Source organism: Saccopteryx leptura, chromosome 6, assembly GCF_036850995.1.
Source record: "Saccopteryx leptura isolate mSacLep1 chromosome 6, mSacLep1_pri_phased_curated, whole genome shotgun sequence".
In the NCBI taxonomy this organism is placed as follows: Eukaryota; Metazoa; Chordata; class Mammalia; order Chiroptera; family Emballonuridae; genus Saccopteryx; species Saccopteryx leptura.
In genome coordinates this window covers 2716353-2733805 of record NC_089508.1, presented here as the reverse complement: position 1 = coordinate 2733805, position 17453 = coordinate 2716353, and the positions used below count along the sequence as shown (strand labels likewise).

Genomic DNA, 17453 nt, shown 5'->3' with positions numbered 1-17453 from the left:
GTTTCAGCCACAGGGTACTGAAAGGAGATGCATGTGTTCCCTGTGGAAGGCAAGGTGACAGTAAACAGCTACACAAAAATGTATACTATCTCAACCTGAAAAACATTCCAGGGGAGAATGCTGTAAAACAGAGGAGACTGATTTGGATAAAGTTTTCAGAGAATCTGCTGGAGGCTGGAAGGATGTAAAGGAGCAAAGACTGAGGCAGGGAGAGTTTGCTGTGGTCTGATACCTGAGAGGAGTCGAGGTTGCTGGATTAGAATGCTAAACGGAGGTTGTCAGTGACCTGAGGCTGCCATCCTGGCTTTATGCCAAGTGCAGTGTCCTAAGCTGTTGGTATGGCATTCAACGTGGACTCTTCTAATGTAGCATTTGTGGAAATAACTGGGGGATTTAAATTCTAACAGGTTGGAAAACAGTATTTCTGTGTTAGGTTGGCAGAGGGAAACTAAGAAAGAACTCAAGCCTGAATGGTTGTCAGGGTGGCTGTCCTCTCTTAGAGCATCGAGTACGGGAATGACACAGTAACAATGGAGGTGTGTATGTTGGTAATAAAAACACTCTGCCCTCAGAGAGGATTCAGTGTTCCAGATGGAGGTCTGTTCATCCGAATCCATGTTTTTAAGCTGCTAGCTCAGTTTGTAGGTCAGATACATCCATGTCTTTTTTCCCATGCTCTCAATTGTTTGCTGCTAGTTCACTTCTAGATTAGATATGGTGGGCAAGGACAAGTACAGTGAGAGCCTTGTGATTTCTCGCCAGCGTTCTTTCCACAAACCAGCTGCTTCTCACTTCCAGAGCTTTTCCAGACCTAATTCTGGCTCTACTCCTCACAGAAAGCTAGCATGCCTTTAGAAGACCTTTTCCTCTCTTTCCACTTGTTTGCAGAATGGTTGGATAACATGAACTCTAAATTTGTTATTTTCTGAGATATCTCCTATTAGCCCCAGCCATAATGCTATGACCATGACCCTCCTCTGAATTCACAACATGTGTATATATAACAGCCATTCATTCGTTTGTTTTTATTTATTGGGGGGGGGGGCAGACAGAAAGGGAGATAAGAGAAGCATCAACCCATAGTTTGCGGCACCTTATTTGTTCATTGATTGCTTTCTCATATGTGCCTTAACTGGGGTGCTCCAGCTAAGCCAGTGACCCCTTGCTCAAGCCAGCAACCATGGGATCATGTCTATGATCCTGCACTCAGGCTGGCAACCCTGCACTGAAGCTGGCCGCCCGTGCTCAAGCTGGCAACCTTGGGGTTTTGAACCTGGGTTCTCAGCGTCCCAGACCAACGCTCTACTCACTGCGCCTCCACCTGGTTATATATAATGGCAATTTAATATTTCTCCTTATTCTGTGTGATGGCTGTGCAGCTCTGCTAGTCCTGACTAGGCAGTTTTTCTCATGGTCTTTCCTGGGTTCACTTGTGTAGTAGCAGCATTGAGGTAGCAAGTTGATAGGGGCTGCACTCAGTTGGAACAGTGCATCTCTCTATGTACAGTCTTTCAAAAAAGCTAGACTATCTTTATATTATGGCGACATCATTTAAAGAAAGCTGGCTCCACTATACAAGCATTTTATCCAGCCTCTGCTTGCTTCAAATTTGATAATGTCCCACTAGCCAGAGCAAGTCACACAGCGAGTACAAAAGTGAGACCATATGAGGCAGTACTGATTAGGGCCATTAATGTAAGTCTCTCAGCTTCCGAGCTAAATTACTTTACCACCAATGAGGATTTTCTGTAGTGGTTTTGTTCAAAATCTTTTCATGGATTTACTTGAAATTATAAATTAATACATGCAGAATGTAGTTTATTGAGACTGTACAAGTTTTTATTTATAGAATTAGAACTTCTACCTTGGGTAGATATTGAGTCAAACTAAGTTAAGTCACAAACTATTCTTACCTGAATCCAACCTTATGTATTCAAGATAGCAAAATAGATTTCCAGTTGTGATAGCGTTCTCCTCTGGGACCTCTGCTTTTTCACAAGATAAAGTTGAAGCACTTGGCCCTGGCCAGTTTGCTCAGTGGATAGAGCATTGGCCTCGTGTGCTGACATCCCACGTTCAATCCCCAGTCAGGGCACACATGAGAAGCAACCACCTGCTTCTCTGCCTTCTCCCCTCCTTCTCTGCCTTCTCTCTCTTCCTCTCTCTCACAGACATTGGCTCAGTTGATTTGAGCATCAGCCCCAGATGGGAGTTGCTGGGTAGATCCTGGGGGGTGGGGGCACATGCAGAAATCTGTTTTATTATCTCCCCTCCTCTCACTTAAAAAATAAAATAAAAGGCTCTGGCCAGTTGGCTCATTGGATAGACTGGTCAGCCTGGCATATAGATGGCCCAGGTTTGATTCCTGGTCAGGGCACAGAGGAGAAGCGACCATCTGCTTCTCTCCCCCTCCCTGTCTCTCCTCTCCCTCAGCCAGTGGTTCAGTTGGTTTGTGGGCATCCACCTCAAGTGCTAAAAATAGCTCGGCTAATCCAAGCATCAGCCCAAGATGGAGGTTGCCAGGTGGAGCCCAGTAGGGGTGCATGCAGGAGTCTCTCTCACTGTCTCCCCTCCTGTCACTTAAAAAAAAAATTGAAGCATTTGGTATTGGGTTATAAGCTACTTCATAGTTATGCTGGTCTTTCATGTTAGATGTGGGCTACTGAACATTATCAATGAATTGGTTCTCTAGGTAAAAATTTAAATTTATATTGGAACAGTGAAATATTATATGAATAACCTGTGTGTGGGATTGTGTGTGTGTGTTTTTTGCTTTTTTTTTTAGCTCTTCAGAGAAGTAAGAATAATGAAGATTTTAAATCATCCAAACATAGGTACTTTCTGCTTTCTTAAATACTCTTGGGTTTGATTGGATTCTTTGAAGTATGTCATAAAGCTAAACATGTATTCTAGGAGAGAGAGAAGAGTTCTTCCTTCTTCCCAGTCCAGGTGCTCTTTGAACAAAAAATACATATCCTCATTGTTCAGTATTTGCATTATCTTTTTTAAATTACTAGAGACAGGTTAAAAGCTTAGGTTTTAAACATTTGAATTTAAAGATTTAATGAAGTAGAAACATCTATAATTAGATTGTAATCCGATTTTTTTAACATTGGAAAATATTATATTTAATTCATAGAAAGAAGGGAATTAAGTTAAAGTTTTCAAAGCTATAACACCTTTTGCTATAGCTGTGTTTCTAAGAAAATACTTGTACATTGAATTATTTTAAAAGACATTGGATTCGTGTTACCTACTGGGATTTTGATATGAAATGTTTTATGGCACATGTTTGTTTTATATATCCTCTCTGCACAGCTGGATGTGATAAGGTGGGTTTAAAGATGAGGAAGGGTCGGGTCCTGCCCTCATAATTGCAGAATCAAGATGAAAGTACGCAAAATTACCTAAACCTCACCCTGTTGTATAGTTATCTTAGTGAAAACTTTTGATCCCACATATCATTATAGAGCTTTTAACAAACATTTAACTGCTTCTTTATACAGTGATAGCTCCTATAATCTAAAAATATTACTTCAAAAGTGAAATAGCACTTAAAACCGGCTGTTGTATCAGTTTATCAAAATCACTTCTAGGAAGTGTCAGGAGTGACATTTGAAGTTAAGGATACCCTATTAAGTTTTGTTTTTCTTTAATTTTCCATTGATTTGAGAGTGGAGTGGTGGAGGGAGAGAGAGCGAAGCATCAATTTGTTTTTTCACTTAGTTCCATTTAGTTATATACTCATTGACCACTTCTCATATGTGCCCTGACCGGGCGTCAAAACTGTAACCTCTGGTACACTGGATCAACACTTTATCCATTGAGCCACTGGCCAGGGCCCTATTGAGAATTGTTGTAGCACAAGAAGAAAAGAGTAAAATGGAACCATAGGAGAGAAAAAGTTATACCCTGTTTCATCTGGTCTAAACCACCATTATTGCAAAGGCATTGTTTTATGAACTACTAAGAGAAAAACAATGCTACTAAGTCATCATCCCATTATCAGTGATACTAATTAAAATGTGAAAAACTATACATCTTAAAATCAATAAAATACATGTTTGGAAAAAATAAAAATAACAAGGAATATAATAGTGGAAAGAAAACCTTTTTCATTCACTTTTTATTTCAGCCCTTTGGGCTTAGCTAGCCAACTCTAGATTTCAAATTCTAACTTTTTACCCAAAAACACTTTATCACTATTGCCTAGAACTAGCTAACTTGAACATATTTATTTTATCTTTTAGTTAAGTTGTACCCTGATTGAAGTTCTTTCCACTAAATTACTAATTACTAAATGATGTATCTTTGATAATATATTGTAATATCTAAAAATTTAAATTTCTGTTGGATTAAAATAATTTTCCCAGGAGAGCTAATATTTGCATTGCAATTTTAGAAAGGTTTTATTTATATATTGATTTACCAGCATATATATCTTAAATTTCTTTCAAAGATTTTTATTTATAACCCAAATACACCATTTTAGAAAATATGATACTTTTATTTAATAAATATATATTAAACACTATGTTAGTTACTTGATTTGATCTAATACTCAGTGTTAAAGTATCAGAAAATAGCCCAAAATATAAAAGACTAGCATCTTCCCTCCCCCCTTGGTAAATTTAATTTTAAAGTATATAGTACCAAACTAAAGTAGATATGCAGCCTGAGCTGTGGTGATGCAGTGGATAAAGTGTCGACCTGGAATGCTGAGGTCGCCAGTTTGAAATCCTGGGCTTGCTTGGTCAAGGCAGATATGGGAGTTGATGCTTCCTGCTCCTCCCCCCTCCCTCTCCCCCTCTCTCCCTCTCTAAAAATGAATAAATAATAATTAAAATGTAGGTATGCAAATTAATTTGGTAGCTTTAGAAATTTACTTGTTTTATTTAAAGTATATATTTTTTTTTTTATTGTTTTATGAATTAGCAGTAATAGGAATATCATTTCTATCTATAACACGATCTGGTAGAGAGCAACATAACACTGGCCTATTGGAAATAATTCTTTTAAAAGTTCTTTATAATTAATTATACTGTAATCCCTTCTACTTCTTTCTACTTCTGGCTTTAGAATAGTAACAAAGGAACCTTGTTTTTGGAAAATTGTAATGTTTCCCAAGCAACGAAAGTCTCAAGTGGGATTATATATATCAGGGGTCGGGAACCTATGGCACGTGAGCTAGATGTGGCTCTTTTGATGGCTGCATCTGGCTTGCAGAAAAATCTTTAATAAAAAAAAAAATAAGGTTAAAAGTACAAAACATTCTCATGTACAGGGGTCCCCAAACTTTTTACACAGGGGGCCAGTTCACTGTCCCTCAGACCATTGGAGGGCTGCCACATACAGTGCTCCTCTCACTGACCACCAATGAAAGAGGCGCCCCTTCTGGAAGTGTGGTGGGGTGGAATAAATGGCCTCAGGGGGGCGCAGTTTGGGGACGCCTGCTCATGTATTACTATCCATTCATTTCCTAACGCTCATGTTCATGGATGCGGGGGGGGGGGGGGTGCTGGAGCCAATCAGAGCTGTCCTCCAGGACAACACCAAATTTTTATTGGATAATGCGTAAGGTGCATGGGTCGTTGTATGGCTCTCACAGAATTACATTTTAAAATAATGGATATATATATATATATATATATATATCCTTAAAGCTAGAATGGCCTTGCACTTGGAGGAGTAGAGTAGATCTGAGCAGTCCCTACAGCTTAAATGCTAAGTAAGAATGCTTTTCTTGAGGTGCAAGGGAAGAGCTGCTGGGAAGGTAGCTGGCCAGTATACAATAGATGTCCTGCCAGACAGTGATGGAGGGCGGGGACCAGACATGCTTCTCTAGGGTGCTGAGCACATGCTGAGTGACAGTGTGCCAGCACCCAGAAATTGTTATTTTTATGGAATTTCATACTTTTATACAATCTTTTCTGGTGTAATATATGATAAATTTCCTAAAAGCAGTCTTTAAAGGGCTAGATATTAAAATCATAAAGAGGAAAAAGTTAATTTTTGTAGTTAGAATTTATATGTGCGTGGTATATGCATACAAACATTTGTTTCTTCTCCTGTACTCTCTCCCCTTTCCCAGTGAAGTTATTTGAAGTCATCGAAACCGACAAAACACTCTACCTAATCATGGAGTATGCAAGTGGAGGTAAGACATTTGTTAATTTTTTTTCTTCCCTTTTAGAAGAGTACATGACCACAGTATCTATATAGGTAACTGTTAAGAGTTTCTTTAACATCCAGAGTCATAATACACTAGGATGAAAATCAGAAAATCTGTCAGCAGCTCTTTGGGTTGCTGTTGTTTCAGTCTTAGCATTTTTCATTGACAATGTACAAATACTTGGATTTTTTTTTTATTGTGGTTAAATATCCAAAACATAAAAATTACCATTTTAACTATTTCAAAGTATACTACAGTTCAAGGGCTTTAAGTAATACACTTTGTGACCCTGGCCGGTTGGCTCAGCGGTAGAGCGTCGGCCTGGCGTGCGGGGGACCCGGGTTCGATTCCCAGCCAGGGCACACAGGAGGAGCGCCCATCTGCTTCTCCACCTCTCCCCCTCTCCTTCCTCTCTGTCTCTCTCTTCCCCTCCCGCAGCCAAGGCTCCATTGGAGCAAAGATGGCCCAGGCGCTGGGGATGGCTCCTTGGCCTCTGCCCCAGGCGCTAGAGTGGCTCTGGTCGCGGCAGAGCGAGGCCCCGGAGGGGCAGAGCATCGCCCCTGGTGGGCAGAGCGTAGCCCCCTGGTGGGCGTGCCGGGTGGATCCCGGTCGGGCGTATGTGGGAGTCTGTCTGACCGTCTCTCCCCATTTCCAGCTTCAGAAAAATACAAAAAAAAAAAAAAAGTAATGCACTTTGTTGTGTAACTACCACAACCATTTTTCCACAGAAGTCTTTTTTATCTTGCAAAACGATAGCTCTGTTCCCATTAAACACTGACTCCTTATTCACTCCTCCCCGTCCTCCTGGCAACCACCATTCTGCTTTCTGTCTCTTAAGAATTTGACTGCTCTAGGGACCTTATATGAGTGGAATCCTACAGTATTTTTCCTTTTGACCGCCTGTGTCACTGAACATAATGTCCTGAAGGTTCATCTATGTTGTAGCATGTGACAGGATTTCCTTCCTTTTTAAGACTGAATTATATTCCATTGTGTGTGTGTGTGCGCGCGCGCGCATGTGCATGCACACACGCGCCACATTTTGTTTATTCCAAGTACTTGGATTTTTAAATAAAGCACTGTATTAGCCTGTTTGAAATAAACATGTACTGCATGTTGGGATTGTTTTTCCTCATCAGATTTTAATGTCATTGGTGTTCATCTTTCCCACGGCCAGAAGTGGTGGTTATAGTGCATATGGTTAGATTTTCCCTAAAGATTAAGAACTAGTAATTATTTGCTTGCAAGGTTATATAAATGTGAACATTTTTCTGAAATGAATATACCTGCTCACAAAAATTAGGGAATATTTTATTGCTTTATGTTCGTTTTGAAATATCCCCTGAATTATGTGATCAGCATATATAGCTCTTGTCTTTTACAAAGATTCTAATTTTAGAGTTGAGGTTAGGGTAGGCTTATAGTTTTTGGACCATGTGTGAGTTTGTCTATGGAAGTCAGAAGCATTTCTGCTTATCTCTGTGTTTTTCCAACCTCTGGCACAGTGTCTGGCACTTAGCAGATTCTTGGCAAATAAGAATTGAACTGAATTTATGAAATTAAAAACTACTAGAGAAAAAGAAAGGCCTTGGCAAGTTGGCCCAGCATGTGGATGTCCCAGGTTTGATTCCCAGTCAGGGCACACAGGAGAAGCGCCAATCTGCTTCTTCACCGCTCCCCCTCTTGCTTCTCTCTCTTTTTCTCTCTTCTCCTCCTGCAGGCATGGCTCCACTGGAGTGAGTTAGCCTGGGGCGCTGAGGATGGCTCCATGGGCTCCGCCTTAGGCTCTGAGAAGAGCTCAGTTGCTGAACAATGGAGCAATGCCCCCTAGTGGGCTTCTCAGGTGTATCCCAGTCAGGGCACATGGAGTCTGTCTCTGCCTCCCCTCCTCTCACTGAATTAAAAAAAAACAACAAAAAACTACTGGAGACATTCTCTGTTTGATTCTACAGTACAGCCTAAATTGTTTGGGTTAAGAGTTTTATTTTATCATTAGTATTTGATCCAGGTTATAAAACCTGAATACAGAAAGTTGCATGACAGCCTTATTTTAGTGAGCTATTAAATAAAAGATTATAAGCCTGTTAGCACTAATAAGTTCCAGTAGGTATACTCCTGATTCGTTATTAGTTGTGTGATCTATCTTATCTATTTTTCTTCCTCCCTCCCTCCCTTCCTTCCTTCCTCCCCCCCCTCCCCCTCTCTTTCTCGTTCTCTTTTGGAGAGAGACAGAAACATTGAGCTGTTCCTGTATGTGCCCTGACCAGGGAATTGAACTGGCAACTACCACACTTAACGACAACGCTCCAGAGCTATCCAGCCAGGGCTTAACTTTCATTGATTTTTAGAGAGACAGAGGAAGGGAGAGGGAGGGGAGGGGGAAGGGAAGCATTTGTTATTTTACTCAGTCATGGATTTTCTGGCTGCTTCCCATGTATGCCCTGACCAGGGATCAACCCTGCAACCTTGTTATTTCAGGACAATGCTCTTAACCAACTGAACTAACCGTTTTCCCATGGCCAGTTGTGTGATTTCTATTTTAAGTGTATGGTTAGAGAATTTAGTTGGGATTTTCACAATTGAGTAGTAGTGGGAAGTGCTGAAGGTTAACTGCAGAACCGGAAATCTATGTGGAGTTCTAATACGTTCTACTCGTCTTGTAGAGTAATGTTAATAACCTTTCCATTTGTGTGTAGCTTCTACAGTCAGTGCCTTACCTGATCTCTCCTTGACCTTCACAAAGACTGTAATGTAGCCAGGCAGTGAATGATAGGCTTTTACCCTTGAGGAATGGAGTCTGGGAAGTCTCTCCGTAGTCACTTTACCAGGCCTGGAGTTCTAGTCTTCTGATACACATAATCTCTCCTGATTTTGTTAGTTGGTCATGACTTTCTGTTCCCACTTATTTTAAGTACCAAGGTTGTAGAGATTGCTCTTATAGAGAGGCAAACAGAAACATCTGAGAAGCATCCAGTTTTAGTAGAAGGAGGATGGGCTTTGAGAAGAAGAGGTGGGGTCATCCAGTCAGTGCCCCTCACTGGCAGTGTGACATGAGAAATTACATGTCTTAGAGTTTCTCAGTGACTTGCTAACACAGCCCTCCTTTGAGGAGCACTATAAAAGCATTAACCAATAGTGGCGGATTAGCTTTGGCTGTTAGTTTTAATCAGCTCAACAAAGTACTGTCAGTCTCCAGGGCATCTATTTGATTGTTTATGTTTGCCATTTCGAACAACAAAAGTTTCATTAAATATACTACCCACTCCTTCCCCTGCCTGGTATTTTTCATTTTGGTAGAATCATAGAGTTATAGAATTGGAAGGAATCTTAGAAATCATCCAGGACACCTACCTAATTTTTACAGGTGAAACTAAAACTTTGAAAGGTATTCTCTGCCAACAGTTCCATCGCAGTAGTAGGACCTGAACTTACACCCTGGGACTTTCTGCACTGTCCTGTCCAGTGTCCGTCAACCACGAGGTCCCTGAGCTGGGTGGAGAAAGCCACTGTTTGCTGTTTGTTTTCTAATAGATAGCCTTTAAAGGTTTTTAGGTTAGCTGCTTAATCTGAATGCTAGTACATTTTTAATAAGGGAAAAAAGAGAGCTGGCTTGAATTCCTAATTTATAACAGTAATTGTGCGTATGGCTTCATGGTTCCTAAATCTGTTAAGAGGTTTATGTTGTATTTGAATTTATAAAAATGTTTTAAAATTATGATGAAAGACTTAGACTTATCTGTGAGAGCAGAGGAGACTGTGAAGTGACTGACCTCTTACAAGGATCACTCTGGCTGCTAGAGGGAGAAGAGGGTTAGGGACGGAGAAGGCACAGACCCACTGCCACAAACAGCAGGTTTAATCTATTAAAATTTTTTAACTCAGATCTGTTTCTTATATGATATGCATATTATCTTTAGTTGTTTTCATCTTTTTACTTGTTTTGACATTGTATATTGTTCTTCAAGTACAATAAAAGGTCATCCACTTAGAAAATGCTGACATTTAACTTTGTAAGTCAAAATAGTTATAGCAATCATTTGGTGTAAATTAACAACAGTATGACTTTTAAAAGATCATTATGCAATCAAGTGATAATTTGAAAATTGTTCTCTGTTATTTAAAAATGTATTCAGAGTTAGGGTCAAACATTTAAAAGTCAAGTGTTTTTTGTTTTTTATTTTTGTTTTTTATTTTTGTTTTATTTGTAAGAGAGGGAGAGAGGTGAGAGGCATCAAATTATGGTTGCATCACTTTACTTGTTCATTGATTGTTTCTCATATGTGCCTTGATGGGGTGGGGGGCTCCAGCTGAGCCAGCGACCTTTGGGCTCAAGCCAGTGACCATGGGGTCATATAGTAGATGATCCCACCCTCAAAGACCTTGGGGTTTTGAACCTGAGACCTCAGCATCCCAGGTTGACACTGTATTCATTGTGCCACCACCTGGTCAGGCAGATAGAGATATTAATTAAAATGCAGAATGACATTTTCCTAAAAAATATTTATGTTCCGAACCCACTGTTTTTAAGTATCAGAATATTTTAATTTTTATCACTAAACTGATGATACAAAGTAGATGGGATTCTTTCCCAAACACATTCTGTACCTCATTTGCTAAAATTAGTAATTTTTTCTGTGAATTTCAGAGCCCTTATTTCTTTATTCCAAATTGATAAGCAATTGGCAATATTGATACATTCCCTGAACATCACCTCTTCTCCCCAAGAAACAGATCCTGGGAACTACCATCTTGATGTCCGCCAGCACGTTCTCTTGGCTTTGCCTACACGCTGTTCTATTACTCCTCCCCCTCTCGCCACTGCTGCCACATCCCATTCTGGGCCTAGCAATCTCATCTGCTCTATCCTGGGCCTTCCCCGTCCCTAACTCCCTCCTCCCTCCAGCAGCCAATGATCCTTGTAAGAGGTTAGTCATGTCATATTCTCCTCTGCTTTCACTTGGAGCTGTGCCTGAGTCCTTCCCAAAGCCCACTGGACTCTTCAGGACCTCACCCTCCTACCCTTCCTTGTGTCCTTGATCTGTACTCATAGTATTCCTCAAAATGCTTGCACACACGAGCACATTACCTCTTCCTTTCCCCGTTTTTTTCTCCACCATACTTCTTCCCATCTGACGTACTGTATAATTCATTTGTCTGTTTATTACCTGTCTCCCAAGAGACGGTAAACTCCATGAGGAAAGGGACTTGGTTCACTGCTCTCTTTCCCCAGAGCCCGGAACAGTGCCTGGAAGTTAGTAGGCATTCAATAAATATTTGTTGAATGAATATATTCTGGAAATGCTATTTGTTCTTTTAACACAAATAACTTACTCATTTTAATTTTCTATTTTTATGGCTAAGTTTTTATTAAAGCACATTAAAAATACCTTTAAAATAAAAGTTATGTAATTTAAACATGAGAATTTAATTTCAAGGCTTTTCTCTAGCTTCAAGATTTTGTCGATGAAATTTTGCCTGTAGTTAAACTTAAGGCTTAGTTTAAATTCCACATGTTTCTGTTTATCTTCATACCTATATTTAAAAATAAAAATTAAGGCATTGCTAAAAATGAAACATCATTTATGGAAAATTAACGCTCAGAAGTAGGACTTCTGTTTACTTTTATTTTTCTCAATTATAGGTGAAGTGTTTGACTATTTGGTTGCACATGGAAGAATGAAGGAAAAAGAAGCAAGAGCTAAATTTAGACAGGTATGAATTAATGTACCTTTAGTTTATTAATTTGATAAAGTGTTTGCCCATATAAATGATTCTAGGGCCCACTGAATGGAGCAGGGCTGGCCATTTAGTTCAACAGAAATGTATTTATGCCCTTCGTGCCTGCGGTGCTGTGCTATAGACAGCCTGCGTTCTGTCTCTGCTTTTGTAATTACAGTTGTAGTCTCACTTATAACCTTAGTTTCTGACAGTTGAGCCTTAAAAAACTAGAGCCTTCATAATATTCATGATTGTACTAGTTAAAACCATTTACTGGTTTTTAGCAAGGAGAGTATCACAGTCTCAAAATTCATTAATAGCTTTATCTTACATAAGCAAAAACCAAACAGAACTTACTCTGTTAAATAAGGACTCAACCTCCTTGCTTTGTCAGTACCCTGCTCTTTAAAAAGACACTCATTTTGCCCTGGCCGGGTAGCTCCATTGGTTCAAGTATCTTCCAGATACATCAAGGATGCAGATTTGATCCCCAGTCAGGGCACATACAAAAACCAACCAACGAATGCATAAATATGTGGAACAATAAATCGATTTGTTTTTCTCTCTCTTTTTTTTTTTTTGTTTGTATTTTTCTGAAGCTGGAAACGGGGAGAGACAGTCAGACAGACTCCCGCATGCGCCCGACCGGGATCCACCCGGCACGCCCACCAGGGGGCGACGCTCTGCCCACCAGGGGGTGATGCTCTGCCCCTCCAGGGCGTCGCTCTGTTGCGACCAGAGCTACTCTAGCACCTGGGGCAGAGGCCAAGGAGCCTTCCCCAACGTCCGGGCCATCTTTGCTCCAATGGAGCCTTGGCTGCGGGAGGGGAAGAGAGAGACAGAGAGGAAGGAGAGGGGGAGGGGTGGAGAAAGCAGATGGGCGCTCCTCCTGTGTGCCCTGGCCGGGAATCAAACCCGGGACTTCTGCACGCCAGGCCGACGCTCTACCACTGAGCCAACCGGCCAGGGCGATTTGTTTTTCTCTTTCTCTTCCCTTCCCCCCTTTAAAATTAATAAAGAGACACACATTTTAATAAGTTTTAAACGTAAAAGTGACTTAACTTTCCTGTCTTTATTAATATTAATTGCCATTTATGGATTGATCATTACCTGCCAGACATTGACATAAGTGCTTTACCTACATTAATATAAATCTTCCTTGTGAGTTAAGGAGTATTATGCCATTTGCTAAAAATAAGGAAACTGAGGCACAGGCAGATTAAATAATTTGTCTAAAATTTGATGCCTGGCAAGTAGCAGACCTGCCATTGATTCAGGCCCAGGTCCTCTGACCTTGAAACTCAAATTTTCAATCATTATGTTGTGCTATTTTTAGACTAGAAATCTGCAGACTTTCTGTCAAGTGGCACATAGTAAGCATTTTAGGTTTTGTAGGCCATACAGTCTCTGGCAACAATTTAACTCTGAAGTTGTAGCATAGACAGTATGTAAATGATGCAGTCACATAATTGTGTCCCATAAAACTTTCTTTACCAAAACAGGTGGTAGGCTGGCGTTGGCCTACAGGCCATGATTTGCCCACCTGATTTCAAGAAAATGAATGAGCAGGTACTTTATTATTTTGAAATTGACTCTGTACTCCCATAGTTATGTCCTTTTTCTTTTTTTAAGTGAGTGGAGGGGAGATAGACCCCCGCATGTGCCCCAACTAGGATCCACCCAGCAACTGAGCTGTTTTTTAGCACCTGAGGCTGACATGCTTGGACCAACCAAACTATCCTCAGCACCCCAGGCTGACTCTCAAACCAATCGAGCCAGTGGCTATGGGAGCAGAAGAGGGAAGGGGAAAGAAGCACATGGTTCCTTCTCTTGTGTGTCCTGACCCAGAATTTAATCTGTGACATCCATACTCCAGGCCAGTGCTCTATCCACTTAGCCACCAGCCAGGGCCAAGTTCTTTATTTAAATGGCAGTATAGATTCATTTCTCTCAGAACTTTAAAATTTTTGTTTTATTCACATGTAGTATTGTCAAGGTAGTTGTTTAGACAAGAGTTGTGAATGGTTTTTAAGTACTGTATTTGGAAAGCATTGTTAGCTGATTTTCAAGATTTCTTTTTAACATTTGCCTCTGTTGATGTGCTTAGTCTAGTGTTAATAGTTTAACTTTTCCTGTTCCTTAAATTTAATTTTAAAAGCTTAAAAAATACTAATTGTATTTAGAATTCAAACCTATTAAATATCAAAGTTGAGACTAAATTTTGGCTATCATTTAACTTATGTGATACTCAGTTTTTCTATTCTAAAAAGAGAAAGTTACACTAATATTCTAAAGTTCTTTCAGTTCTTTTGTGCTGTGGTCTATGGAAGGAAACTTAATTTTTCTTTTGTTACAAAACAGGTCTGTTTGTCTCTTTTCATAGCTGTACCTTTAATTTTTATAAATTGGCTTTCTAAAAACCAAGATTTTTTTTTTTTTTTTTTTTCATTTTTCTGAAGCTGGAAACAGGGAGAGACAGTCAGACAGACTCCCGCATGCGCCCGACCGGGATCCACCCGGCACGCCCACCATGGGGCGATGCTCTGCCCACCAGGGGGCGATGCTCTGCCCATCCTGGGCGTCGCCATATTGCGACCAGAGCCACTCTAGCGCCTGAGGCAGAGGCCACAGAGCCATCCCCAGCGCCTGGGTCATCTTTGCTCCAATGGAGCCTTGGCTGCGGGAGGGGAAGAGAGAGACAGAGAGGAAAGCGTGGCGGAGGGGTGGAGAAGCAAATGGGTGCTTCTCCTGTGTGCCCTGGCCGGGAATCGAACCCGGGTCCTCCGCACGCTAGGCCGACGCTCTACCGCTGAGCCAACCGGCCAGGGCCAAGATTTTTTTTTTTTGCCTCATAAAACTTATGTTGCTTCCCACTCAGATGAATGTGTCTGACTTGCTGATGTTAATGGACTATGTATGGTTTGCTGACTGAGGAAGAAGCCTAGTGGCAGCGGCAGCTTTGAGTCTGGGCTCACCCCACAGGGACCTTTTAGCACTTAAACCCTTATCTTCTTTCTTCTGCCATCTCTGCCCATCTCCCTGGTGGGACCTGGCTTATCAAAGGGACTTCAACAGTTACTAACCTGAATCTTGAGGAAATTACCCAGATCTTTATTTTTAATTTCTTTCAGGAAGCCATGGCTAGGTACCTCAGTTGGTTACAACATCATCCCAATATGCTGAGGTTGTAGAATCCATCCTTGGTCTGGGCATATACAAAAGTCAACCAGTGAATGCATTAATAAGCAGAATAGCAAATCGATGTTTCTCTTTCTCTCTCTAAAAAAAGGAAAAGAAAGAAAAAAAATCAATATTTTTAAAAATTTTGTTTCAGGCATTTTGAAGCCTTTATTTGAGGAACCTTAATTGGTATAGTGTGAGCAAAGAGCATTCCCAAAATGACTCACTCACACATGTTGTGTCCTTCTACAATGCTAGGTATATTGGGAGACCGCTGCAATATGCCAAGAGTCACAAGCAGGTAAACACAGAGAAAGAGAGCTTACGTGATAGCTGTGAGCAGAGAGAGCATCTAGTGTGAAGTCCTGGCTATTGTTGGTGGACACTTACAGGTAGAGAAACAGGCATTGGTCTTGAGCCAAGCAATGCAGTGGTTGCACATGTCTGGTAGAGTGTAAGTCTGGCAGGGCTCTGAGGATGACCGCTGGCATAGCCAAACTTGAGCACTGGGTGGCCAGAGCTCTGAGTTCTTATGGCCCACCAGGGGTGGCAGTCCCAGTCATATCAGTGTCTAGATGGATTTCTGACCCGTGTCTAGACTTGCGGTTTTGGGTATCCTAGACCCCCTTAAGGGCGTTCCTCTTACACTCCATTACCTCAGTCTTGACATAATGCTTGACATAACTGTCATGGCTGATAGCAGCTCCATATTGAATTGTCAAAGGTGTCCAGAAATTCTGCTCTGCTCTTGCTCTGTACATCCAGGAAAGGTAGTTTCTATGCTTTGACAATTAATGACTTGATTTACAGTGCTTACAGTGAATTTAGTCCTTGCTCCTTGCCACAACAGTTCCTTAAGACAACTTATTTAGCCTGACCGGTGGTGTAGTGGATAAAGCGTTGACCTGGAATGCTGCAGTCGCTGGTTGAAACCCCGGCTTTGCCTGGTCAGGGCACATACAAGAAGCAACTACTAGGAGTTGATGCTTGTTGTTCCTCCCCCATCCCTTTCTTTCCTCCACCCCCACCTCTAAACTCAACATATAAAATCTTTTTTTTTTTAAAACAGCTTACTCAAATCTGGGAGAATCAAGCATGATAGCAGTGTTTCTTCTCTTCTGTTTCTCATTGCCATGCTTTCCAGACATAAGTCATCATTACTTTAGGTAAAAAGTTTTTCTATTTATGACAAAGCGGAAGGTATGCCACACACATATTACACTTTGTTCCTGATCTGTTTTCTATTAAAAAATCAGCCCTCCTTTCCATATTCATCAGCAGATGGGTTTTGCTCTTCCCAATTCCTTTGCCATTCCTCATCCTAGTTACTGCTTATGCTGCTTAATATTTTGGCTGAGCTCTTGTTATTTTCAAAAAAGATACTAGATTTCTGGTTTCGTCTTCTCTCCTTACCTCTCTTGGTGAGAAATGAATCAGGCTTCCATTCTAGTTCTTACCTGGAGAACATCTGGGTTCTCAGTATTATCTCAAAATAACTGCTTCTAGCCTAAAAGAAGAATGCAAAAAAGCAATTTATTGAGACCCTGGGCAGTTAGTTTAGTTGGTTAGAGCGTCATCCCAAAACCCCAAGGTTGCAGGTTTGATCCCCAGTCAGGGCACACATGGGAAGCAACCAATGAACATACAGCTAAGTGGAACAAATGAATACTTCTGTCTCTCTCTCAAATCAGTTTTTTTTAAACAATTCCGTATTTTCAGGTTATTGTGGCGTTATTTTAGCTTTGAGCTCTTTGGAGATAAAAGGAGGAAATTCTTTAATCTCTTTGAGAAAACATAGGGAGTTGTTAAATCTGATTTAAAAGCAGAATTTGAAAATAAACTACAATAGAAATGTCAGTATGTGGGAGAAAATCAGAGGGAAAATTGGATCAGGCACAAAGAAAAGTTACCTGTGTCCTAGGCAATAAACCTACTTTTTGTCTATTTATTAGTATATTTTGGAAAAACAAAGCTATTTTGCTTTTCTCAGTTTTCCTGCTGACAAAATGGAAACAGCATTTCTAAAGTACCAGATGCTGTGAAACCCACAATGTGGCACTGGCGTCTTTGTGCTTTTATTGATTATAAGGAGGTCTGGTCTTCTGAATATTCACTTTATTATGAAGCGTGAAGCTGCTGGGTGAACCCCTGACTCAGCACCTCCCACCCTAGTCTCAGCCCAGCTCCTCTGTGCTGGCTGCTCACTCTGAACCAAAGTATCCACTGATTGAACCGCCCTCTGAGTTTTTCTGTCGTGTGTGTGCGTGTGGCTTATAATTAAAATTTGATAATGATTTGGAGAAACAAGTGGTATTTCATTATAACCCCAGTTTTGTCTATGTATATATAAATATATGTGTACAATACCAAAGAAAAGGCTAAA

The 17453-nt window shown here is 40.7% G+C and overlaps 1 protein-coding gene across 5 annotated transcripts in view; it reads left to right on the top strand.

The window, feature by feature from the left end:
- The window catches only part of MARK3 (microtubule affinity regulating kinase 3), a 109465-nt gene that overhangs the window by 54303 nt on the left and 37709 nt on the right, over positions 1–17453 (top strand). For 4 of the 5 annotated variants that reach the window (XM_066344059.1, XM_066344058.1, XM_066344057.1 and 1 more), the window contains exons 4-6: positions 2786–2834; positions 6092–6157; positions 11814–11884. In XM_066344059.1, the coding sequence (XP_066200156.1) occupies positions 2786–2834; positions 6092–6157; positions 11814–11884 (186 nt within the window). The remainder of the gene's footprint in view (positions 1–2785; positions 2835–6091; positions 6158–11813; positions 11885–17453) is intronic. The other variant, XM_066344061.1, reaches the window with a different exon arrangement.